This window comes from Manihot esculenta, chromosome 2, assembly GCF_001659605.2.
Source record: "Manihot esculenta cultivar AM560-2 chromosome 2, M.esculenta_v8, whole genome shotgun sequence".
Lineage (NCBI taxonomy): Eukaryota > Viridiplantae > Streptophyta > Magnoliopsida > Malpighiales > Euphorbiaceae > Manihot > Manihot esculenta.
In genome coordinates, this window is record NC_035162.2 from 2,007,676 (window position 1) to 2,032,439 (window position 24,764).

Sequence of the window (24,764 nt, forward strand, 5' to 3'; positions counted from 1 at the left end):
GCCTCCTGAACAAAATCTCAATTTGCATTTTTGGGATTGGAACATGTATTTAGGATCAAATCACAATCTGTCAGGACACGGTGCATTTCTTGGATATTTGTCATAATCATAGGAAAACATAGCCGTTTCGAGTAACCCAAGAGAAAAACAAACTTTACAACCAAACCAGAAAGGGCAATTAACAAAAGGTGAACACTTGGTTTTTCAAGCACACAATATTGGGAAATGAGTTTAGAGCTGCAACTAGCAACATTCTACTACTTCACACAATTATCATATTCTCCAGTGCAGATTTGGTAAGTCGCTCAGGACTCAGAACAAGATTAAACATCCTGTCCTTTGGTATCTTCATGAACCTTGATTAATCCTTTATATCTCAGCACGCTTATGAGACCCCCAACAGCTTCTCTACGTCATGCTGAAATAATATTAAAAACAGATCATGAAAATGACTTGACAGAATGATGGTCATAGACTATATACAGACAGATGCCTCTAGAATGCTTCAGAAGTGAGTGGCACTATTACCTCAAGACTCAGAGGTGAAGTTGTGGGGTAGTAACGATCGACAACTTGCCCATCCCTATTCACAAGGAATTTTGCAAAGTTCCACTGAATATCATCACCAAATATCCCCCATTTGCCTGACTTTAAGAACTTGTACAGTAGAGAAGCATTCTCACCATTCACTTCCAGCTAATGTCCGCAAAGTAATAAACGTTAGCATACATACAATTCAATATTAAAATAATCAAATCAAACTCGCACATGGCAAACTAGCCATTCACGATATCATTAACTACTAGTCAAGCCCAAGGCATTAGCAGCAGTTCAATAAAGCCCTTGCATACAGACGTTAGAAATGCCTTTTCAATGTGAGACTCGGTGTGTTATTACCTTGCCAAATATGGGAAATTCTGATTTAAAGCGAGTGCAGGCAAACTCTTGAATCTCATAATTGCTTCCTGGTTCCTCCTCACCAAATTGATTGCATGGAAATGCCAATATTTCAAGGCCTGTACTAAGATAAATATAAAGTTAACAGATATATGCTCCATAGAATTAACAAATACCACTGCCTTTTTAATTGCTATTACTTTTTTATGGAAATCTACATGCTCCAGATAAGCTACAAAATATCCATCTCAAATCTGCAGATTGATTAGAAATATGGATGAATGGAATGCCTCAACGTGCCCAAAGACATGAAGGTATGAGTGTAATTCTCAATGAGGAAAATGATGTTTTGGTAAGTCATCTAAATAAATGGTTTTACAACAAACTTTTTCAAGTATGAAACTGGAGGCATCAAATGGAAAATGCAAGCATAAGTTGCTAACCTTGATCTTTGTACTTCTCATATAACTGATTCAGTTCTGTGTAATTTGAGTTGGTCATTCCACTGTACAGTCAACCACCAATGAGGAACAACAAAAGAGAAAATATGAAAGGTGAGAGAGAGAGAGAGAGAGAGAGAGAAGGATGATATGAGCATGCAGGAGGAATTGAAAAAACAAGTTCAATTTCAAACTTAACCACAAATAAAATGGAAAAAAATGATATGGGAATACCATTTTGAAGCCACATTGACAATTAATAAGACTTTTCCCTTGAAAATGCTAAGATCTACATCATTTCCTTTAGAATCCTGCAATTCAAATGATAACATACAGATTACTTTATGAAGGAAACTGAATGCTAATACTGTCACAGAGGATGGGGGAAAGAAGGGTCAGACCATAAACTTTCCCAAACGGAATGAAAAGGTAGTTGCCTAAAAGATGTAAAACAGCTTGACTAGCAATGTTATTAGTTCAAGAGGTCTTTCAAATCTTAAAAGGAAAATAAAAGTCAATACTCAATAGTGGCTATTAATTTTCCTTTTCTTGACATCATACTATAATGGTCTCACTATCATCTTTCCTTGTATTTTTTTTTCGTGAATTTTACAAAGCGTCATAAGTTTATATATTCAATGCCACACCAAAGCTATTTGAATTAAGTAAATTTATCTGAATCATTCAACTCACGGTGCTTTAAAGGGCTGACCCTTCAAACTCAGATTTTTCCATTACTGGCGCTTTGTTAGATGAGTGATAAATAGTAAGAACATTCTAATTCAGCTTTCTGGGTTTTTCCAGCATCATATTGTGAACAGAAAACACTTTAAACATGAGGCAATTAACTTCATCTCTTTAGAGCTAAGAACATTTTGACTACATTTTTGCCAATTGTATTCTGTGGTTAATCTTCAAAGCGAACGCTTTGTAAATTATTTCACATGGATAAAGCTAATTTTAGCTAAACATGAAGTACCCAAATTCTAAACATGCTCAAATGGGTTGAAACTTAGTAATAGTAGTAAAAAAGCAATATGATCCAATAAGCATTCAATCTTGAAAGAGCATATGAATATTTCAGTAAGAATAATGAAGTCATAGTCTTAATTTGATGAACAAAATGCCATCTTTTCCTCTAGTTGAAAAAAGAAAGAACTTGCACAAAAGATAATAGAAAAGAATAAAGAGCAATACGCTTAATTTGGATCAAGGAATCAGAAAATCATAAAATTTAGGCCAAGAAACTAACCTTAACGATGAAATCATAGACAGATTCAGGGTACTTGGGGGCCTGGCTTGCCATTAAATAAGCAAAAATATAGAGAGCCCTGAGACAAGTGGGTGATTGGTGTCACAGCAAGACGAGAGAAGTTGAGGGGGAAATTGAAAGAAAACAGAATAAACAAATATGCTGCAACAGTGCAATTGCTCGACTTTTGGAATTTTATTGTCATATTCTTACACGTGTTAAGATCTCAGTGGGTAAGCTTCTTTTTGATGAGTTCAGGAAAGCCCTCCTGCCGTTGGATTGAAATTGGAGTTTACTTTACTCCTGGCTCTCTCAAGCCTTGCTTTACATTTGAAAAGAGGAGAGGATAGGATGGTTCTACACAGGGCAGAACTTAGAACCATTCTCGCATCTAATAAATGGTCAAATATTTTTATAATTAGTTATGATTAGGATACAACTTATCTCACAAGTGGGTTCAGGATCGTTTCTAGATTAGATGGTCAATGACGTCGAGAGTGGCAGAAATCAATAGGCATACTTCGTTTCTAAATTAGATGGTCAATGAAGTCGAGAGTGGCAGAAATCAATAGGCATATTTTGCTGTAAAGCGATCCAATCTTTGCGCAATCGCATCGCAGGCAAGTTGGGCTTAAAAAGCCACTTATTTAGCTAGTCATTAACAAATCTTCAATTTCACCACCTTTTGGTTAAGAGACATGGAGAAGTACAGCTACGCAGAGAGCAAGGAAAATAACATGGATAAAAAATGAGAAAATACCCTTTAATTTTCGCATGAATACTAGAATTTTCCTGCCATCTTCTTTAAGAAAATTTGACTACCAAGCAATTTATCTATAATTGTATGGTTTTTTGATTTGGGATTCTCTTCATGGGAGCAGAAGAAACCCTGAGGAAGGGAACGCGTAATAAATAAACATACAAAGTATTTTCTCATTATGCGACTCATATAGTTATCTGGGGTGAAGGGGTTCTATCATGAACTTTCGATTGCTAAGAACACAAGGATACAACCACTAGAAAGTAGAAAATGGAACTCCTACTAAAACAAGAACTCATGAAAAAGTACAAAACCAGAAAGTGCACAGGATTAACTTGGACGCAGTCTTAACATGATTTAGGAAGGGAAACAGGTACATCCTTTCGTGTTTCTTATTCACAGTAATATCCTTTACTTATTTTAAGCCACACTTCAGCATTCACGCAATCCCCAACAGCTTCTTCACGTCTTTCTGCAGAGGGTATAATCATCAACCAGGATCAATATCAACTAATCGGACATCTAAAATCTAAATATCATAGTATAGTGAATGTTATAGCATAAATGGTGTTCACCTCCATGCTGAGAGGGGAAGTGGTGGGGGCATAACGGTCCACAACATTGCCATCTTTATCAACCAGGAACTTCGAAAAATTCCACTTGATGCCATCCCCAAAAGTTCCACCTTTGCTAGATTTCAAGAATTTGTAAAGAGGAGCAGCATTGTTTCCATTCACATCAACCTACCAAGATTACGAGCCAAGAATTAACCAAAATGTTTACATGGTTTGCTATTGAGACATGTTTGAAGTTCAAGGTAACAGAGAACAAGTAATTCCTTATCATGTCATAAAATTGTAGAGCATTTCAAATGCAGCTACTACCTTGTCGAATATTGGATACTCGGCCTTGAAGCGAGTACAGGCAAACTCCAGAATTTCTTCATTGGTTCCTGGCTCCTGAGATCCAAACTGATTACATGGAAATGCCAGAATCTCCAAGCCTGCGTAGGTAAAGGAACAAGCAATATCATAAACGAGGTTTCATAGTACAATTGCTCAGAAAAGGTAAGACCATGCTCAAGCAATTTCATATCCCACTGAACTACGCAAACTAACATTAAGAAGCCACAACGATAATATATGTGCTCCCAACATAGTCGCCCAGCCACTCCCGTCTATAAGGATATATAAGTTCCAAGAACAAAACTTGGACCAAGACATGGTCTAGGTGCCTATAAACATTAATGAAATAAATTAGAATTATTAAAACAAACCTTGATCCTTGTATTTATGGTATAACTGAGTCAGCTCAGTGTAGTTCGAATTGGTCAAGCCACTGGATTAAAAGAAAGGGAAACAAGTAATCAGAGATACAATCACAAACACGACCAAAAAGGATCCTTTCGGCCATTACAAGTGGATTTGCCGGTTCCCACAATGTCACGCATCATTCTAATAATTACAATTATCAGTGAAAGAAGTTCACTTGAAACTGAAGAAGTCAAGAACGTTATTTTATCTTTGAAGGGGGAGAAAAAGGAAGGGAGAAAGAAAGCCCTCAATCTCTTCCCTTCAGTCACAAAAAAGAAAGGGGAGGAAATGAATACCACTGTGAAGCAACATTAACAATCACGAGAACCTTCCCCTTGTAAATGCTGAGATCAACATCGTTTCCTCTAGCATCCTGCACAAGAAAAGCCAAAGCATAAAGTCCTATTAAATGAAAAAGAAATGCTTAGCTCCAACCTCTACAATATAACAGAACACAATTACAATAAATTCAGAAAATACAATCATCAAAAGTTCACGCTTATAAAGAAAAGAAACCATTTTGGCTTCAATTTCTTAATTAGAATACAAAAAGCATCTATGTTCTCAGAAGAACCCAAAACCCATGTCTTAAAAGAAGCGAATCCATACAAAGTTAAACAAACTCAAACAACTAGAAAAGAAAAATAAAATAAAATTACCTTAACGGTGAAGTCATGCACTGATTTAGGCTCGGATTGGTTAGCCATTGTATGGTCGAATCTCAAAGAAGGAGAGCACAACACAGGCCCCGAATTTCGTAATGTTATGGAGCGAGAAACAAAAGGAAGAGGTGAATTATGAAGAAAACCCAAAAGGGTTTGATCGAAATAGAAAGATGATTGCTTTTTCGAAATAAGAGATGCAGATACGGATGCAACGCTGAGCCTAAGCCTTCCTGTAATTGAAGAACGGAGCATAGAGATATTAAAAAGGGGCGGTGCCGTGCGGTGCTGCGCGGCCTCAATAAATATAGAACAATAGACATGGAGGACGAAGATTTTGATTTTAGTGAAGTAGCTATCGCAGGTGCAGAAATTGTCTGGCGTGGTGGAAGCAGATGAGCACACGTGGAAAAATTTTGACCGATCGCATCAAAGATGTGGCATCATCGCTTCCGTCATCTGCCCATATATATATCTCCTCTCCTTATTACTCCCGCCGTTTAAGATAAATATATTTATTTTTTTACATATATTAAAAACAATAAATTTGTATTTTTAATACCCCTTTCTTTTATATTATTTTCATTATCAAATTATCTTTAATTTTAAGAAATTATTTTAATATATATTAACATAAATATATTAAAAAAATAGTATATATAATAATAATAATAAATACATATATTCCAACACCAACTAGTCAAGTAACTGCAATCTGTTGACCAGATTGTTCACTGTAATAGAAAATGCATCCTGGAACTTGTGAAGCTGAGAGCTTGAATCCCCATATACCAATCCAGGCAACATTTCATATATTATGTACCTCCTCATGTCCTCTCTCTCCTTTGCAGAAACATTCATTAGCCTCTCCACCACATTCACCTTCATTTTCCTCACTTCTTCTTGGTCTATGAACACAGAGTATTTACCATGATCCTCAGGTAAATGCCATGGATACTGGTAGTAGGCTGTAAACGGATCAAAAATTACAGGTATGCAACCTGAAACAAGCGAATCGAATACTGATTTTCGTGTTGGGCTGTCCCCAGGAGGCTGTAAGCAGAATTCTGACTCCATGAACAACTCTGTAATTGTTTCAGGTTGATCACATTCGCTTGACCTGCAGTTCAAGAACTGGCATTTATCGCCAGCTGAAGTGCACTGATTGATCAGTATTGACCTAATGCTCTCAGGTTGATCAGGCCTTGCTGCCCCAGCAAAACTCACCAGGCTCTTTCGAGTTGCTTGAATAATCTTTAGCTGCCAGGCAACAATATCATCATCTGAGTGTGGGTGAAAGTATGTAGGATGTGGAATTCCAATGTCATTGACTTCCCATGGTTGCCGTTCGATCAAGAGCTTTATTGGGTTCTGCATTTTCTCTAGCTGTAAAAACCTAGTCCCCCATGAAGAATCATTAATTCTCCTGAAGTCCCAGGAAATTTTGCCCAAAACGAACACATGATCCTTACCAGAATTTTGAACCCAAGGCTTTTTGGAGTCAAGCCACTTCATGAGCTCCAGTGCCAAAATGTCTTTAACATCATTGGAGACATTCTTAAAATGCCATCTTAAGATGTCTAGTCCACCATAGTAAGGTACATAAAAGAGCTTGGCTTCATTTTCACTGTAAACCCTGCAAGGATGCTTCAAAATCCTTTGATGAAAAATTGGCTCCAGTGAGTACTGATGAGTGTCATACCAGCATTTTCCCAGTTTTTCAATTGGCCTACCTAAAGCCTCATTATCAAAATACTTGCAGAAATCCATCCATAGGATCATATCTCCACATTGGCCTACCAAGTCTTTATTGAACTTTGATGGCAGATCATAGACATAAATTCCCCTTCCATCACACACTGCAGGATTTGTGTTCGAAGTCCATGATCTATGTAGTTGCAATTGCTCCTCGACAATCTTCTTTGCATTTTCAACCTCCTCATTCCTGTCGGTCACAATTAGATTTGGGTACTTGCCAACAACATTGGCAATGCCTGTGATGTTGTTGTTGATAGGACTAACGACTACGCCAACTTCTTTCACGCTGTCGTTGATGCTTGAACTGACATTAATTTCTCGGATAACATCACTGGGCCTAACACTAGTGGAACCATTGTTGATATTTGGGATTTCAAAGCTGGGCTGGCTACCTGCAGAGAGGCAGTAAAGATTGCTGAGTTTCCGCGAGGAAATGCAAACATGAACGATGTTGCCGGAGATGATGGTGGTTGATGAGGACCATAGGAAGAGGAGAATCAAAAGAACAGTCAAAGCTGGGATTCGGGACAGAATTTGTAACCAAATTGCACTACAAAAACAAAATTCTTTTCTTCCTTCTTTTGATTTCCTGGGTAGTCTAGTTTTCTTTTTGGACACAGCAATGGCCATGTTTCGAAAGAGCGTTGTTTGCCCATGGCCTTGCTTCTGGTTTTCTAGCTTAGGGGACAATCTGCAACAAAGAACTTGTCTGCACGTATTATGGTTGGTGCCTAATATGGATGCACGTCTACGTCCCTCCAAGATTCGAGTTTATAAAATTTAGAATTGGAAAAAGAGCTTCATGAGATTCCATGAACTAGAAATGTTCGATGGCTGGCTCTTTGACTTATCGATCCCTTTTTTTTAGGCCAATCAATAGGTCAATTCTATTGTATAATTATATTATGTATGAACCATTGCTATAAACCATTTAATTATTGACAATATTGGTTGAATTTAAACTTCTTGTTTTTGTTATTTTCCAGATCAATAATAAAATTGACGTTCAAGTTGAAGTACTCGCTAAACACCAATCTAAACTGTGATTTCGATGCCAATGAAATGTTCTTGAATTTTCAACCTATTTATAAAAGGGCTCGTCTCATCGATAGGCTTTAACTAAATAATATTCGTGTCATTTCAAATTTATGTGCCCATATAGAACCAAAAAATATATATATATAAAAAAAGAAAAAAGAAAAAGAAAGGGTCACTCTTAAGTCTCAACTTCTAATGCAAATAGCACTATTGGTCTTTGATGCTGCAAGGGCACTTGGAATATAATGCTACAGATTGCAATGTTAAGAACAAACCCGTTTCATGTTAAATTCATGTTTATATATGAATTCACCAATTTCTTTTTATAGGTTTTGCCATACGAGAATGCACAAAACATTTCAAGTAGTCAACAATGGAAAAATCAAGGCCATTTTTTAGCTGATTCATGTTTAACCAAGATCGCATACAAATTTTATAAATTTTACAGGGTGCTGCAATACAAGAAACACTGATTGATCACTTGATTATCCTGGTACATTTGATCTGTTCTGGAACAAAACTTTTTCTAAAACAAACTTCTATTTAACACTTATTCTACTTCCGTGTGGCCACATATGCTGGATACAAATTATTCAGGACCTATCTTCGCAATTACAACTTTGATGGCCAACACACAGCAAGGAAGAGACACATAGAGAACGATAAACAGAACACAAGCAAAGCACGTACAAATTATAATAGACCAGGCTGAAACAACCAATATGCAATTTACAACATACTATCTGTCCTAGCAGGCAGCCTGCGGAAGAAGTTGATGGGCACCGAAGGTGTCCTGTAGCGAAATCTTGGATGTCTCATAACGTAGAAACCTGCCAAAGCTGCTATCACCTGAAATGGTGTCACAAACAAAACCAGTGCAGCTACTAGGCAAAATAAAATGAATATGGCGGTAGCGCGTGGGTCTCGCCAGCTTAATAGTGACTGAAACCGCTCCCCTTGAGTTGCAATATCACCGACAACAGTCTGGATCCTACCAGCCACACTCCGTAGCCTATCATACCTCATCCGAACGAGTTCTGGGCTCCTGCTCGTAGGGAATGTGTCAAATTCCTCATCAAGCTCATCCGGATGCACCGTCTCAGCTTGTGAGATCTTTGTGTTCATATGGGGTGGGTACCTTGGACGATACCGATAATTCCATACTCCTATTAGAAACATATAAAGAAAAACCGTGGGCAAAATGAGTTCAGGGAAGCAAGCAAGCATGAGATAGAGCACATGGACAAGTACTGTTGTGATAGGATTCTTCCACATGCAAATTTCCCCAAACCACTTCCCAGCAGAAAACAATCCTGAGAAAACTGTCATTAGCCTAAAGAAATTTGCTTTGCTTCTGCGCATGCTCCAAAGGTGTGAGTCCACATCTGACATATACTCTACAACCTCCTTCCGCAGTGGAGGTTCTGCCCTACCTAACCTTAATGCCACTATGTTGACAGCTTGATGACGAAGCATGTCCAACTGCATCACAGTAAAGGGCCTCACATAGTGCATTTTAGGTAATAATGGTCTTGAATATTGATAAAGCATGTTCACAAAAGATGTACAAGTAAATCTTATTGCCAAATGCAATTCCCCCATCTTCTTGACTCCAGTAGGATGTAGAACCAGCAAGGGATAAGAGTGCGTATAAACACGACCAGTTTCAAGAGTAGAGATGCGAATGCGCACCTTCCCAATCTTCAAGTCCTTACCACCCTTTTCCCCAAGCTGGCTGTTATCGAATACCCCAACAGTTAGAACTGTTGCTGGATCAAAAACCTCCCAAGTGTACTGCTCATTGTACTTTGGGTGCAGATTGTCAATGATAGTGCGTGTTCGAACCCATTTGTGCCCATACTTCGCAACAGAGTATGTATCCGATGTACCCCTCCCATCTCGTGTTTTCATGGGATGTAATCCTACAGCATTTAAGATGCCAAGTTCCAATAGCCCAATTGGTGGTCTCCAGAGTTGTTTTGCTGTGGGCCGGAGGTCACTGCTGTAGTGAGTTGACTCATCAAGAACATGATATCCTCCGTCAAGACAGACTCGAAGATGGATACGGCTAGAGAATTTCTCTTTCTTCAACTGATCCACATCCACAGCAACAGGCTTTTCTAGGTTAAACCAACGGGAATGAATCATCCTATCATCAGCACGCTTTTCCACAGAACTTAACGGTATGATGACCCTCCCAATTATCTCATCTTTGCCAGGACCCACACGATCCTCGACTGAAAGGACTAGGTGATCTTCAAAGGGTTCAGCTGCAACAAATAAAAGATCCTCATTCCAGAATGCACTAAAAGTTCGTGCCTGACATGTCTTAGTCTTGAAGACCTGATTCCCAATCTGTACCTTAACATACACATCTGGAAAACGGTTCTTCTCTGATGGGACCAAGTCTTGTGCCTCAACAACATTAACACGTACATACCATAAACGTGGTGCATGATACACCTTGGAGCGAATCACCGTAGAGGCAGCTGGAATGCTATCAACAGGCGTAGCTGCATCAGAATGCCATGCCTCAGAAAATGCCTCGTCTGCTTGAGTTCCAATCCAGACAGCAAGCATCAACTCTCCCTTAATTTTTTCTCCTTTCTTATCCCCAAGTCGATACCACTCTGGAGCCAAAGGACTGTCAGGTGGGACTCGCAATGGTATCTCATTGATGTCAAACCTTACAATGCCCACAAAGTCATCTTTAACGAGATCCTTATCCTTAATCACGACTTCTAATACAGAAGCTTGCATGCGTTCCCTTGAAAAGGCAAACACTTGGTTCCACTCAGGATTTTGCTTTTTCTCAAAATGCTTTGTGATTCCCTTGTAATTTCCAATTTTCACCTCAACAAATGGATCAATACTTCCAGTAACATCCATGGCAGGAAGATCACGAGCCTTAACAACTCTTACATAAAGAAAAAACATCCGTTCAACAAGATCATAAGTGCTTGCAGTCTTGTCACCATGAATAACACGACCACCAACAACTCTTCCACCACCAAGAAGAGGGCTTGTCTCTTTCAGTGCGTAGTCAACAGGCTGTGAAGATGATGCAGAGTGCATGCGAACCAACTTAGGGGGTTGTGCTTCAGCTTTCATCTCATCAGCCACATACTTCGGTACATGATGGTTGACGGGTGGAGCTGAAGAAGGTTGCTGTTGTTGCTGGTGATTTGGATTAGGGAGATGATGAAAAGTATGCCTTTCAACTCTGTTCGGAGGTACTGAGTTTGAGACAGGGTGAACCGTGTAAGCCTGCCTATGAGTCAAGCCTGGGTCCTTAGGTGGCAAGGATTCAACTGCAGGGAGTGGGGTAGAGGACTTTATGGATGGGTCATCAGTGATATAAACTTTCAGGCCAAGCTCTCCTCTTACACGTGAGAAAATACCACGCTTTTCCAAGGGATAATGCAAGACAACAGCGTCAGAGTAGGGAACAAATGAATTCCCATTGAGGCAAACCTTCCCAAGGAAGGATCTAGAGTTAGTAGCTCTGATATGATTGTAAACATAGACATCAAGAGTAAGATAGTGGAGGTTGGTTGGATCAGAAATGTTGAAGTAGAAACTTTCATTCCAAACAGGATTGAGGTCTTTCTCTTTTATGGTGGTCCGGAACCTCTGGCCATCAAAGTAGAGCTCCACAAAGGCACTGGATGAACCTTGCCCATCTTTTGCCAAAAGATTGTGAGCACTAACCACATCTATCCCTAGCTTGAGGTTGCTCATGTTGATATCAAGCAGGTAGACTTCTTTAACACAATGTTAACTACCAGCAACACACAAGACAGCTATAGGTACCTGCACCACATATAAAAAGTTATTTTTAGAAGCAAACCACAAGATGAAAGAAGCCATGAGATGGATAAAGCATTACAGCACTCCCTAATCTAATAAGCAATTTGGAAAATGGCATGGGATGATTACATGCTGACGCCGGTCAATTAATCAGAATTAATCAAAATTTTCAGATATTTCAACTTAACAAATGAACAGACTATTGCTTTAAAGCAAGAGACATCGCTAAAATGATAATTTAAAAGAAAAAAGAAAAGAAAAGGCAATTCTACTATTCTTCAAGAGTCATAATTCAAAATATTAATCCACTTTTCAAGTCACAATTCTAAGCCAGAAATTCATGCTTGTCCATGTAGACTTACGCCACTTTTTTTTCATCTAAGAATTAATATTATCTACCCATCAAGTAATGAATTTCTTGCACTATCAGTAGAAATCACAGTTAAACGAAAAAGCCATGATGCAAAATGATATGGATCTCCTGAAGACTGTTTAAATCGTGTTATGTTTGGTAGGATGGAATCTCATTTCATAAAGAAAGGAAGAAAAAAATACTGTAAAAGAAAATCTTGCAATTATTTCCTTGCCTTCCTATTTCTATCCACCTCTGTATGGTTTTTCTCTCATTTGATTTTCTCAACTTAGAATGAGGCCTCCCGCCCAAATATTATCTTGGGTGTTTGTTTGACGAAGTAAACCTTGGTTTAAAATGGGAACCCAGGCCACTTTCGGACAGAAGAGATTGTTGTAACTTTCTTTCCTTTAAAAGTAGGGAAAAAGAATCAGAAACTAACTTCTAGCATCCAAGTAAAGGATAGAGACAAAAAGAGTGCTTTAAAATAGTAATTAATCCCATTTAAGAAAGAAAATCCTTAGAAAGATTTAAGCAATTACAAGTTGTATAGAAAAGTAAAGCAACCCTACAAGTAACTTAAAATGCTGAGTGAAGCGTTAAACAAAAGAATTCTTAGTTGAAGAAGATATCGATATTTGAGAAAAAGAAACAGGGCTACACTTTTTAGCAGATGCACCTGCTAAGATCTAAACACATATGAAAACAAATAATTAATTAAATAAATAAATCAATACACATAAGAAGATCCTAAATGTACGCTCACAACACATGAGCTTTTCTTTATACAGAAGATGATTCCACAGACTGCAAAGTCACTAACTTACAAAAAGATCAGCAGTGAGACTTTGACCTCTATGATTCCTTTGGGAGTGAGCAAAGGCAGGAAACAGGGAGAAAAAAAAAAAGTTAAAGCATTTTCAAATGCACAGAAACCAAAATGAAATTGAACTTGACCTTCTCTGCAAACGAACCGAACCCTCGTGCTTGGTATAGAAAATGCTAAAACAATGAGCAAAATTTTTTTTCCCAGAATTGACCAATAACTTTCAACGAAAAATGTAACGAAATTTATTAGCGCATCAGTTATTGAATAAATTATCAAAATTAGTTCCAGACTTAACCATCTCACTTTTCCTGCCTTTTCTTCTCAGTTGGAAAAAAAATATATGGTAAAAGAGAAGCCAACAAAAGCCAAAACCGATCAAAGCCAACTTCAAAATCTGAATCTAAAAGGCACACATTTCACGTAGAGAAGAGAAGCAATTATCAGCATAAACACTCAAAACTACCATTCCGACAAAACTAAAACTACAAACCTGTATTCTCGATGAAGCCAAGTATTTTAAACGCTGAAAACAGAGAAATTAAATTCAAAGAAGGAAAAAGAAAAAGAAAACAAAATTTCACCTCGATTAACCAGCGAAGATCTTCATAATTCAAGAGATGATGAGCTCTGTATGGACAAACCTCGCAAATCATCTATATCACGCCAGAAATGATGCATTTAAGTTTAGAGAGAGAGAAAGCATGTGAAAGTTATGGCAGCGAAGGGCGGGCACTAGTCACGAGGAGAGAGATAGAGAGAAGAAGCATCAATGCAGATGCAGTTGGACTGTGACATGGTCAGGGAGAGCGAGAGATATGGGCCATTTTTAATATCTTCAATGCTTTGCTATTGGTGTCTCAGGTGCAGAGACCAGAGAGCAAAACCAGCTTTGTTTATTTATTTATTTTCTCTTTTTCCGTATTCATTTTTAATTTTCGCGGTTTCAGAGAGGAACAAATACTGTGAGGACGAATTCATTTTGTTACCATGAGCTCTTCCATTGTTGTACGTTCATCTGATCTTTTCTTTTGCCAGAGTTGTTCAAGTGGTGCGGTGGTCCCAATTAACCAATAGCTCTTAGTTGTGCGTGCCAGATAAAATCTCATTCTCCTAGGCTATAAGCTTAAAATGAAAATTTTTTATTTTTACTAAAAATCGCAAATATTGGGGATTACATACTTTTTCCGCACACAGTATTAATGCGAAGGACTGGTCCGGTTCGGTCCAGCAATCTGCTGGCGTTGCGTGATTATTTAACAATAAAGATCGTACGTCCGATTAAAGTAGCTCTGCATGTTATGATCATCATCAGCGCTTATCAGTGGGGAGCTTCTGGAAGAAAAAACCGGAGATATATAGACAAAAACGTAATCGGAAATGGTGTCGTTTAACTAGTTGTCCCTTCTATTTGTTTTATCAGGTCATGAATTGTGAAGATCGAGTGGACGTTAAAACTACAACTTTTAATTTTAGTTAATCACTCGCAAAGTGCCTACCCTTTATTTTTGAATAAAAATACTCTATAATTTAAAAATAAGACTGATATGGATATTTAATAAGTTTTGAATTGAATTTGAATGGAGGATTTGAAAGAGGAGGATGAAGAAACCTTACTTTGTTAGTAACCATTTTTATAAATATGAACGATTGCTGGCATTTCAGCAGCTTAGAGACTATTTCATCTCTCCTCTCTCAATTTCTCTTTTATTTTTGAGATTTTTTATCTGTCTTTTAAAATCATTTGCTCGTTATTTTTGTTGATGCTCTGATATAATTTATATTATTGCCGAAGACTTAAATTTTGATTTTTGGTAAACCGCATAATAAAAATAAAATAAAATAAATAAATAAATAAATAATATAAAAAATATATAAATATTTATAAATTTAAATTAATTTTTGAGAATCAATTCACATCTTCAAAGAAAAAAAATTTTATTTACGATCAATTACACAAAAGAGAACAATCACATACTAACGCAAGGTCGATTATAAATCAACAAGCAGCGAAAAATAATTTCAGCGTTTTTTCACTTCGCGTTTTCTTTTTCACATTCTACACCTTTTTTGATAGAGAAACGTTTACTCCTTAAATAGCATACTCAACGAACTTGATTCCTCATATAAAAAACTGAAAAACTCTCAATTTTTTTAATGACACCTCAACAAAAAATATTATAGTTTTTTCTTTATTATTCTCTTAAACATTTCGAGCTCTTTAAAAAATTCGCGCATCAAACATTCCGAACTTTTTGAAGAATCCATACATTCAAAATTTTTAAGTACTTCAGGCGCCTTACTCAGCCATGTTTCCTTCAAATAAGTCGATCCTTCCTTGTGATTATTTAATGGTGATCTTATTTCTTTCTATCTTTGTCTAGAAAATTCAAATTTTTAAAAAAAATTCAACCATTAGTCGTTGAATTTTATTGTATTTAAGATTGTTTTGATTATTTTCAGGTAAGAAATTTGCCTTTACAAATTTTTCTATCATTGGAGAAATATCTTTGAAATTTATAAATTTATAATAATATTTTTTTTAATTTATTAACAAATATATTAACAATAAATTGTTTTGTTTTAAAAACATCTTGAAGAACAAAATAAAAATCAAACAAAAATAATATGCTTATGTGAAAAATTAAATTCATTTTTTTGGATGTTTGTATTTTGATGCCCTTTATAGACATAGATTGGAGGTTATCTTTAATTTTTTATTTGAAACAATTTATTTTGAAAGAAAATAATTTTAAATAAATTATTATAAAATAATATTTGATAATTTCTTTTAAATGAATTTGCTTAAAAATTAAAAGGAATTTACTTTTTTTATTATAAATAAAATATTTGATAAAAAATTGACCACCATCGAATCTCATTTATTTTGGAGAGGCCAAACCTAAAGAAACGAAACAGGCCAAATGTTTTAGAAGTCCATTTTAGTAAGCCGGCCTAACATTTTAAGTTTTGATCCAAATGGGACAGGTCGAGTCATCCATGAGTCTAAGTCCAGTAATAAAAAATCCAATTTCGTGATTTGACGCGATAAATGATAACAGGCCCAGTCATTTCGCAGTTTAGTCCGAATGCGCGACAGAAAAATTAAATGGCCGTTTGACATAGAAGGAATCTGACACTTCTGTACGTACAAACCAGCATGACAGAGACATGTGGCACTGTAAGCGTGACAGAGACACGTGGCACTGTAGTAGAAAACCGTTAGATATCACTAACGGGTAAAAAAAAAGAATAAAGAAAGAGAACACCTTTTTCACCATCTAAATTTATACATAGACCGTAAAATTTATTATGAGAATATCAGAACATCAAAAATAAAGTAAATTAAATTAAATTATTGTAAATTTCATATTTTAAATACATTTAATGAAAAATAACTTCTTTGTGGGATTCATGGTATTGTAATTACACTATAGCTTAAATAGGTAACTGGCATTAAATAGTAAGAAAATTTGTACAACTAAATTTTCTAAAAAAATAAAAATAATATAGTTGCAGAGAATATTTATCTAAACTAAATTTGGTATTATATAAATATATCATAAAATTTATATAAAATTTTATATATTTATACTTTAAATTTATATACATTCAATTTAAATAAAAAATTGTCAATTAATCGGTACCTTAGGATGATGGGCTTTGCGTGTACCAACGTACACAGTAATTAAGGTATTCATGTTATTATCCTTGGTGCAGGGGTCTTTTTGTACATTTCCGGTTATGGGCCTTCCCTGTAATCAAACCAGTGTATTTTGGGTTCTGATGAAATGCTACTCAATACTGGCCTTGGACACGGCCTGTTTCGGTCTGACTTCGGACTGGGATCATTGATTCAATGAGTTCCAATGTTTGATTTTTCCAAGTAGTTTGACCCATCAACATTTTTAAAATTAAAACATATTATTATTTTATACATTATAATATATAAATATTTAAATTATAAATTTATAATATATTATTTATTTTATTTGCATAATAAAAAAATTAAAGAGAGTCAATTGAAATTTTATTTTTTTAAAAAAATTGAATTAAACTTATTATAGTCCTTACTTTAAAAGAGAAGGCCCTGATCCTTAATAAACTTTTTCATCAATTCATGAATCGGAATTTTGACCATCACTAATACTTGCCTTTAATTTGAGATTTTGCGAAAGGGCCATTTTTGAAATGGGGACTCACACTTGATCGGGTTGAGATGTGGGGAAGGGAGAGACAGAGGCACTCGTGTAGGCATGGAGGTTGTGGTGGGACTGGTGGCCATGGTGGGCCAATGGGGTTCTCATTATGGGGAGTTTCAACCAGACGAAAGCAACTAAAATTTTTCTTCCAAGTGGGAGTTTCAAAATTTCACATTATCGTTGTCCATGGTGATTACAACTTACAAGCGCCTAAGGAGAACGGTTGCTGTTGAAGATGAAATCACTTGTGATGTCAGATGACTAGTGGGGAAGAACAATTCTTCTGCAGCTGCTCAACAGCCACAAGAAATTTGCTCTGAAATTTCAATGTGAACTGAAACTCTAGACTCCAATTGATCATACTCCAAGTTCAGCATGCCAATGAGCGTGAAGTCGTTGACCCTGGCCCCTACATCCTGCGAAATCAAACGAAGTCGGTGGGCCACGTGGGGACGGAGACAGAGAAATGGACGAGCAGGGAAGGGGAATAAGTGTGAACGGTATTAATAAAAAATAGCAAATTAAGACATTGATTTCTGGAGCCCATGCAGCAAACGCATTTAAGACACCAGTCATAGTATTATATATACTCCACATGAACCAAGTAACCACAGCGCAGCATTACGAACACATACAGTGATACAGAGAGAGAGAGAGAGAGAGAGAGAGATGGAGCTCAAGGTCTACGGTCATCGGGTATCTCAGCCATCGCGTGCTATTATGATCTTCTGCAAGTAATTTCATTTTTTTCTCCTTTTTCTTCTCGTTATTATCGAGTTAAAATCAGTTCTGGTTTTCGTCTCTGCACTGTTATCGGAAGCTGAGCTTTATTGCTGATTGAAAATTTTCAGGGCTAATAATATAGAGTTTGAGGAGGTGTCGGTTGATTTATCCAAGGGAGAGCACAAGTCTCCTGAATTCAAAGGTCTACACCATATACCTCACTAAAATTCACTAGTTTCGGTATTTTAAGCAAGCATTAGCTCATATACTTTAGATCTCTTTTTGTATGTTCACTAATAGTTTTAGGGATTTGTGTGTTAAACCATAAGGTTGGATGAAAAAGATAACGAAAACGAAAATGATAGAGGATTCCTAGCGAAAAATAGATCGGTTTTCTGATTGAAATACACATCACTGAAATTGTTCGGTTAAAAAAGTGTTTTTTTTTTTTAATTTTTATTTTTATGGGATGAGCAAACCTAGTAACTTTCACCCTTCCAAGGTCATCAAAAGGGAAGCTGTCGATTGGAAAACCTTGTTAAATAGGCTTCAACGCTAGGTGAAGAGTTTGGGTTTGTTGAAAAAAAAATGAGGAGCTTGTTTAGTTCTTGCTTCCTTAATTCTATATTACGCACAACTGTGTCAAATTTTTCTCAACCACAACGAGCGTTGAGTTCACATCTACTGAACTGGCTTATTGCTGCTCTAATCCTTATTCCTAACAAAATCATCAGCTAAGCAACTCTTATAATTCTGTTCCCAATTTTAGTTATCACATCACTCATTTCTTCAGAAAGAAACCTGTTATATATAAATTGCACTTTGTTTAAAATGAAAAAGGAAGTATGAACAGCAGTAATTGCTTCTTGTTGATGACAATAATTGGCTAATTGCAGAGATTAATCCTGTGGGGCAAGTCCCAGCTATCATTCATGGAGAGCTTAAGCTATTCGAGAGGTATTCACTCTGTCTCCTACTTCCACTTCCACTCATGAGTTATATGCTATATATTCTATATATACGCAGAGGGTCAATTTATTTATGCCTATTTTCTTGCTGCCTAATTCTTATTCAGCATTGAAGGAGAGTATCATGACCTAAGTCTAGGATATATACAAACATTTGCCCCAAAACCATCTGCCTGCGTGACTATCACTGGCCAATTGTTGGGTCTGGTGAAGGACCCAAATGAATCATGATAACTTACATTTATATCTTCTAAAAGCCCAGTCCCTAGTGGAGACCTGTGGTTGCAACTTTTATTTTATAATCTGGTTCTACAACAATGTTTTGCACTGTCCTCAGGAAATGAATGTAAATTCCTACTCCAGCCATGTAAATCAATCTGTTAACTAACTTCTCATTTTTCTCTTTGCAGCCATGCAATCCTGATTTATCTTGCCTCCGCATTTCCTGGAGTTGCAGATCATTGGTAATCAAACTTTTTCATTTATTGCAGTTAATTTCTTGATAATGTTTAGTGTCATATGAACCCTTTCTAATAATTGAAATGGTTGAATTGGAAATAGACAAATTACTAAGATTTTTTCCTCCGAATATGCACAGTATCAGGTGCATAGATGCATAAAAGTACTTAGTGGGCATGCAAATCCACATCTTTACTTGTGATACTTATTGGAATGTCATGTATACTATCAATAGGAAGTCACTTTTCTTCTCTGAAATGTTCATATTTAGCACTCAGTTCTTAACAGTTCACCCTTCATATTAAAGGTATCCAGCCGATCTTGTCAAGCGAGCCAAGCTTCATTCTGTGTTGGACTGGCATCACTCAAATTTACGCCGTGGTGCAGGTGCTTCATATTCAGCTCTATAGAATTTTGTTGTGTGCATGTGTAAATATATCTTGCTATGAGTGACCCTTTGTTGCTTGAAGCTGATAGTAGTTTGCATGGCCAATAGATGATGGAATGTTGAACTATATGTTAGATGGTAAAACAGGATTAGTCTTAATCTTCAATCCAAGGCTGTGCAATGGTGACAATGCTTTGACTTGAGTTTATGTTCCTATTATCTTGCTTATGCTATATGTCATGGATGTTTAACAATAACTATCGCAATTGAATTAGTTGATGTCTAATAAATTTTTACAACACTTGCCTTAGCAAACTAAAGATTCTGTTGCTGAATTTGTTTAGTTTAGTTGTTATATTGCTGAATTGGTGAATTTAAATAAACTGGTACTTGATCTATTTCAATTTTTTGTAATTCTCTTGTGGATTTCCTTTATGATTACATGTGTTCACTTATATAAGTTAATGAGCTTTCTTAATTTGGGTGTCCTCTGATGGTCCATGTATTATTAATTTCTTGCCTTTGCTTTCCAGCTACCTATGTTTTTAATTCCAGACTAGCGGCGGTATTTGGCCTGCCTCTGAACCCACAGGCAGCAGCTGAAGCTGAAAAATGTTTGATTTCGTCTCTGTCAACAATTGAGTCCTTCTGGCTCGAGGACAGTGGGAAGTTCTTGCTTGGTGCAAATCAACCATCAATAGCAGATCTCAGCCTTGTCTGTGAAATTATGCAACTCGAGGTAAGTTCTTTAAGACAGGTTATTTGTTTGTTTTATTCTTGATTTTTAGGTGGTAGTCTATACCAACTACCAATACCTAATAGCTCTACGCGGAGGACTTGATTTTTCACATGGATTCTTATTTGTTGGATTTAGTTACTTGATGAGAATGACCGCAATCGAATTCTGGGTCCATACAAAAAAGTTCAACAATGGATTGAGAATACGAAAAATGCAATAAACCCTCAATTTGATGAACTGCATGGTGCCCTTTATCATTTGAGTGCAACGCTGAGGAAGCAGTAATCAACAGGAGAGTGATGCTGTCTTTGTATTGTTAGAAAATCTGCAATAATATGTTCTGGTTCAAGGACCTTGTCTGCTTGTCATAAAAACCGAACAATATTTCTGGGTATGTCCAGAAGATAATCAGATTGAATAAACAGATATGCTTTATCTAGTAGCACCACACTTTTTTTATCGCTAGTATGCAACTTAAATTTTAACATGTGAAAAGTCAGTTTAATCGATGGCTCAAAGCAACAAAAAATAAATTTTGCCCATCAAAATAATAAAAAATATTTTTTTAAAAAAAATAAAACTTATGATAAGTAGGTCGGTTTTATAGAAATTGATAAGTAAATTAAGTTATTAATTAAGTAAATTAATTTTATTGAATAAGTATTTTATTGAATGAAAAAATAAAATAAAATGGGTTTAAAAATTAGAGAAATAAATAAAATTAACTAAAAAAAAGAAATAATTAAATTTAGAAAATAAAATAAAATATGAGGTTTTAAATATAAAGAAATAAATAAAATTAATTAAAAAAAGAAATAATTAAATGTAAAAGAAATTGATTATAAATATAAAATAATTTTAATTTAATTATTAAGTTATAGATATTGCAAATGTTTCGAATATTAAATTTTTTTCTAAATTCTAAACTAAATGCTTTTCTAGTTCTAATTTTTGGACAACCGCATGAGATATTTTTAAAATTTAATTTAATTATTGTATTAAAAATTAAAAAAATTTAATTTTAACTAATAAATGTAAGACTTTCGGTTAATTTAAATTAAATTATATTATTTTTTATAAAGATTTTACGCAATCTAATTTACTATTTATTTCAATTTAACTAAACAGTTATTGATTTAATTAATTTGAATAGCACTATACTATTCTATCAGGTTAATTTAAATTAGATTATATTATTTCTTAGAAATATTTTACGCAATTTAATTCACTATTTATTTCAGTTTAACTAAACAGTTATGGATTTAATTAATCTGAATAGCACTGTATCATTACATCGATTAAGTAATGACGTCTTAATGCAATAACCAACGGAATAATATTAAACAATAAATATATAAATAATATAAATACAAAGAATAATTGAAGAAACAATAGAATTACATAAATATTACAACTAATTGAACTGAAACTTTAATTATCGAGCTGGACTTTATTCGTCATATAATGTAATCCATAATACGGCTCATGAATTTGGTTATGACTTTATTTTTTATTCTTCTATAAATTTAGTTATGACCACGTTTGATATCAGAATATAAAATCCAAATTAGATTTTTCTGTTGTTATTCTTCAATCCTATCAGAATAATAAAATTTAAACGAATCAACCTATTTTAAACGAAATAAAATTTGTAACACCCCCTACCCGGTTATTTAATTAACCGAGCCGGAGACATTACATTTTGTAACAGTTTTCTTATTTTTTCTTTATTTTATATCATGTAAATCATGGTTTTTTTTTTATCGAAAATCCGGCAGAGTTTCCTCTAAAATATGGACTTAATTCCACCTGTGAATAGTATTATCACACTTCTATCAATTTCAACCTTAACCCTCAAACTTCTTTCAACATCAATACAGATTCAACTCAGATCAAACACTTCATAATATTTCATTAATCTTAACACAGAAACTTATACTAATCATCCATATTTACATCAAACTTAAAAGGTGTTGGGATAAGATGGGTAATTGATTGGAGGTGGAATTTTGAAGAAATTTTGGTGTGGAAAAAAAAAAGATAGAGAAATGGATACTTCCTCTTAGTTGACGGGAAGGAGAAGGAGAATGGAAGAAAAATGAGTTTTTTCTTCTCTGCCAACCTTTTCTTCTTTATCTTTTTCTTTTTCTTTTTTATTTTTAGTTAAGTGGCTAACTATTGCCACTTGTCTTTAAATTAGATTTTTATTTATCTGTTTTTTTTTTCTTTCTCTTTTTCTCTTCTCTTTTTCTTTTTTCTTATTCTTTTATTTATTATTTATTTTATTTTATTTTATTTCAATTATTTATTTATTTATTTATTTTTATTTTTACTAATCATCCATATTTACATCAAACTTAAAATATTTTAAAAAAATATCTAATACCAACCATATACAACTTCATCTCTAAAATTGTATGTACATGCCATATTTCTAAAATCAAATTCATATAAAATTTACAAAATATGATGTAACTCTAACCGGGTTGAAGCAGATCTTGCTCTACTGTTTCTTGAATCTACAGCCTGCGCGATAAAATAATAAATTCCTACGCGCTAAGCAATTTGCTTAGTGATGCTCAACTTTTTCTTTTTTAATAAAACATTTAAATCAAAAGTCATTTAATAACAATAATTCAAACAAATGACAAATAGCTATATAACAAATAATTTAAAATACTCTAAATCATATTATTAATTCACATAAATATACATATTTTAATTTCATAATCATTTTCTTTTTCTTTATCACGTAAAAAGTTTTATTTTCTCTTAATACTTTTATTTATTTATTATTTTTCTGTTGGCCCCTATAAATTTAAATGAAACTGTTAAGTCAGATAAGAAAACTGTAACTGTAGGGCACAAAGTGCCAAATAACTGTATGGCTCAAAAGCCAATTCTATAACTGTAGAATATCTCATTGTATCCCAAGAATCAATGTAACTGTAGTGCAGTACTGCAAGATCTGTATATGACATGCCACACCTTTAAACTAACTCATAATACCCACCAAATTTACTAGGGCCAGACTTTGAATAATTTATACATTTAAACAGGGGGACAAAAATTATCAATACAGTGTAACTGTCAATTATTTAAACTATAATACTTTATCATATTACAACTGTGCTTTTAAACATTATCCTATCATGTAAATTTATTAATTTAATTCAACTACATAAATTACAAATTCATAATTTAATCCTTAATTAATTAACTATTATTCTTTTTATTATTATTATTATTATTTTTTCTATTTATCATAATATACCTTATATTATTCTTATTATTCTTTAACATCATATTTACACTATGTCGCATTTTTCTTATTCCTTTAACACAGGTGTCACTCTCATCTGTGCTATCAACGCACCCGTACCAGACAACTCGAGCTGTAACCCTTCTTCAATGAGCTTATAAAGCTCCATCACTACTGGTCTCCGCTCTACTGCTATATGGGATAAACTGCCTAGTGACTTCCGGCTTAGGGTGTCTGCCACCACATTCGCCTTACCCGGATGATATTGGATCTTACAATCGTAATCACTGAGCAATTCTACCCATCTTCTCTGCCTCAAATTCAGCTCTCTCTGGCTCAAGATGTACTGTAGACTCTTGTGATCAGTGAAGATCTCGCATTTAACCCCGTAGAGGTAATGCCTCCACATCTTGAGTGCAAAAATAACTGCTGCCATCTCTAGGTCATGGGTGGGGTAATTCAACTCGTGCTTCTTCAACTGTCTAGAAGCATAAGCAATCACCCTATCACTCTGCATCAAAACACAACCCAATCCCACTCGAGATGCATCACAGTACACTGTGAAATCCTCATTACTAATAGGCAGAGCTAACACTAGGGCTGATGTCAATCTCTTCTTAAGCTCCTCAAAGCTCTCTTCGCACTGGTCTGACCAGATAAACTTCTGGTTCTTCTGAGTCAGTTTGGTCATAGGAGCCGCTATCTTCGAGAAGTCCTGAACGAACCTCCTGTAGTAACCTGCCAGTCCCAGAAAGCTTTTAATCTCAGTCACTGTCGTGAGTCTGGGCCAGTTAGCTACAACCTCTATCTTTTTGGGGTCTACCTCAAACCCTTCTGCTGATACTACGTGTCCCAAGAAGGAAATGCTCCTCAACCAAAACTCACACTTAGAGAACTTGGCATACAATCCATGTT

General features: G+C 35.2%; 5 protein-coding genes across 6 annotated transcripts; 1 reads left to right on the forward strand and 4 right to left on the reverse strand.

Annotated features, from left to right (window-relative positions):
- Positions 1–48: 48 nt before the first annotated feature.
- Positions 49–3,355, reverse strand: LOC122723106 (probable glutathione peroxidase 8). Of its 2 annotated transcripts, XM_043953902.1 has the most exons (7): positions 2,803–3,355; positions 2,590–2,668; positions 1,572–1,648; positions 1,341–1,402; positions 898–1,016; positions 529–696; positions 49–418 (listed from the first exon to the last, which is right to left on the reverse strand). In XM_043953902.1, exons 2-7 carry the CDS (start codon positions 2,641–2,643, stop codon positions 386–388), a joined length of 513 nt encoding a protein of 170 aa, XP_043809837.1. In that variant the 5' UTR covers positions 2,644–2,668; positions 2,803–3,355; the 3' UTR covers positions 49–385. The 2 variants fall into 2 exon arrangements, with proteins under 2 accessions (XP_043809837.1, XP_043809836.1); XM_043953901.1 differs by lacking the exon at positions 2,803–3,355 and having other exon boundaries at positions 2,590–2,770.
- On the forward strand, positions 1,455–21,029 carry LOC110610074 (glutathione S-transferase T1). The gene is made up of 8 exons (XM_043953900.1): positions 1,455–1,472; positions 17,954–18,044; positions 18,162–18,235; positions 18,930–18,990; positions 19,412–19,465; positions 19,768–19,847; positions 20,382–20,587; positions 20,723–21,029. The coding sequence occupies exons 2-8, from the start codon at positions 17,980–17,982 to the stop codon at positions 20,870–20,872; spliced, it is 690 nt and encodes a 229-aa protein (XP_043809835.1). The 5' UTR covers positions 1,455–1,472; positions 17,954–17,979; the 3' UTR covers positions 20,873–21,029.
- Positions 3,614–5,645, reverse strand: LOC110609614 (probable phospholipid hydroperoxide glutathione peroxidase). Its single transcript, XM_021749321.2, has 6 exons — positions 5,322–5,645; positions 4,959–5,035; positions 4,626–4,687; positions 4,234–4,352; positions 3,925–4,092; positions 3,614–3,821 (listed from the first exon to the last, which is right to left on the reverse strand). Exons 1-6 carry the CDS (start codon positions 5,577–5,579, stop codon positions 3,789–3,791), a joined length of 717 nt encoding a protein of 238 aa, XP_021605013.2. The 5' UTR covers positions 5,580–5,645; the 3' UTR covers positions 3,614–3,788.
- LOC110610067 (xyloglucan-specific galacturonosyltransferase 1) lies at positions 6,021–7,712 on the reverse strand. The gene has a single exon (XM_021749938.2). It carries the CDS (start codon positions 7,710–7,712, stop codon positions 6,021–6,023), a length of 1,692 nt encoding a protein of 563 aa, XP_021605630.1.
- Positions 8,574–13,972, reverse strand: LOC110609612 (FT-interacting protein 3). Its single transcript, XM_021749320.2, has 2 exons — positions 13,693–13,972; positions 8,574–11,933 (listed from the first exon to the last, which is right to left on the reverse strand). The coding sequence occupies exon 2, from the start codon at positions 11,859–11,861 to the stop codon at positions 8,850–8,852; it is 3,012 nt and encodes a 1,003-aa protein (XP_021605012.1). The 5' UTR covers positions 11,862–11,933; positions 13,693–13,972; the 3' UTR covers positions 8,574–8,849.
- Positions 21,030–24,764: the final 3,735 nt, after the last annotated feature.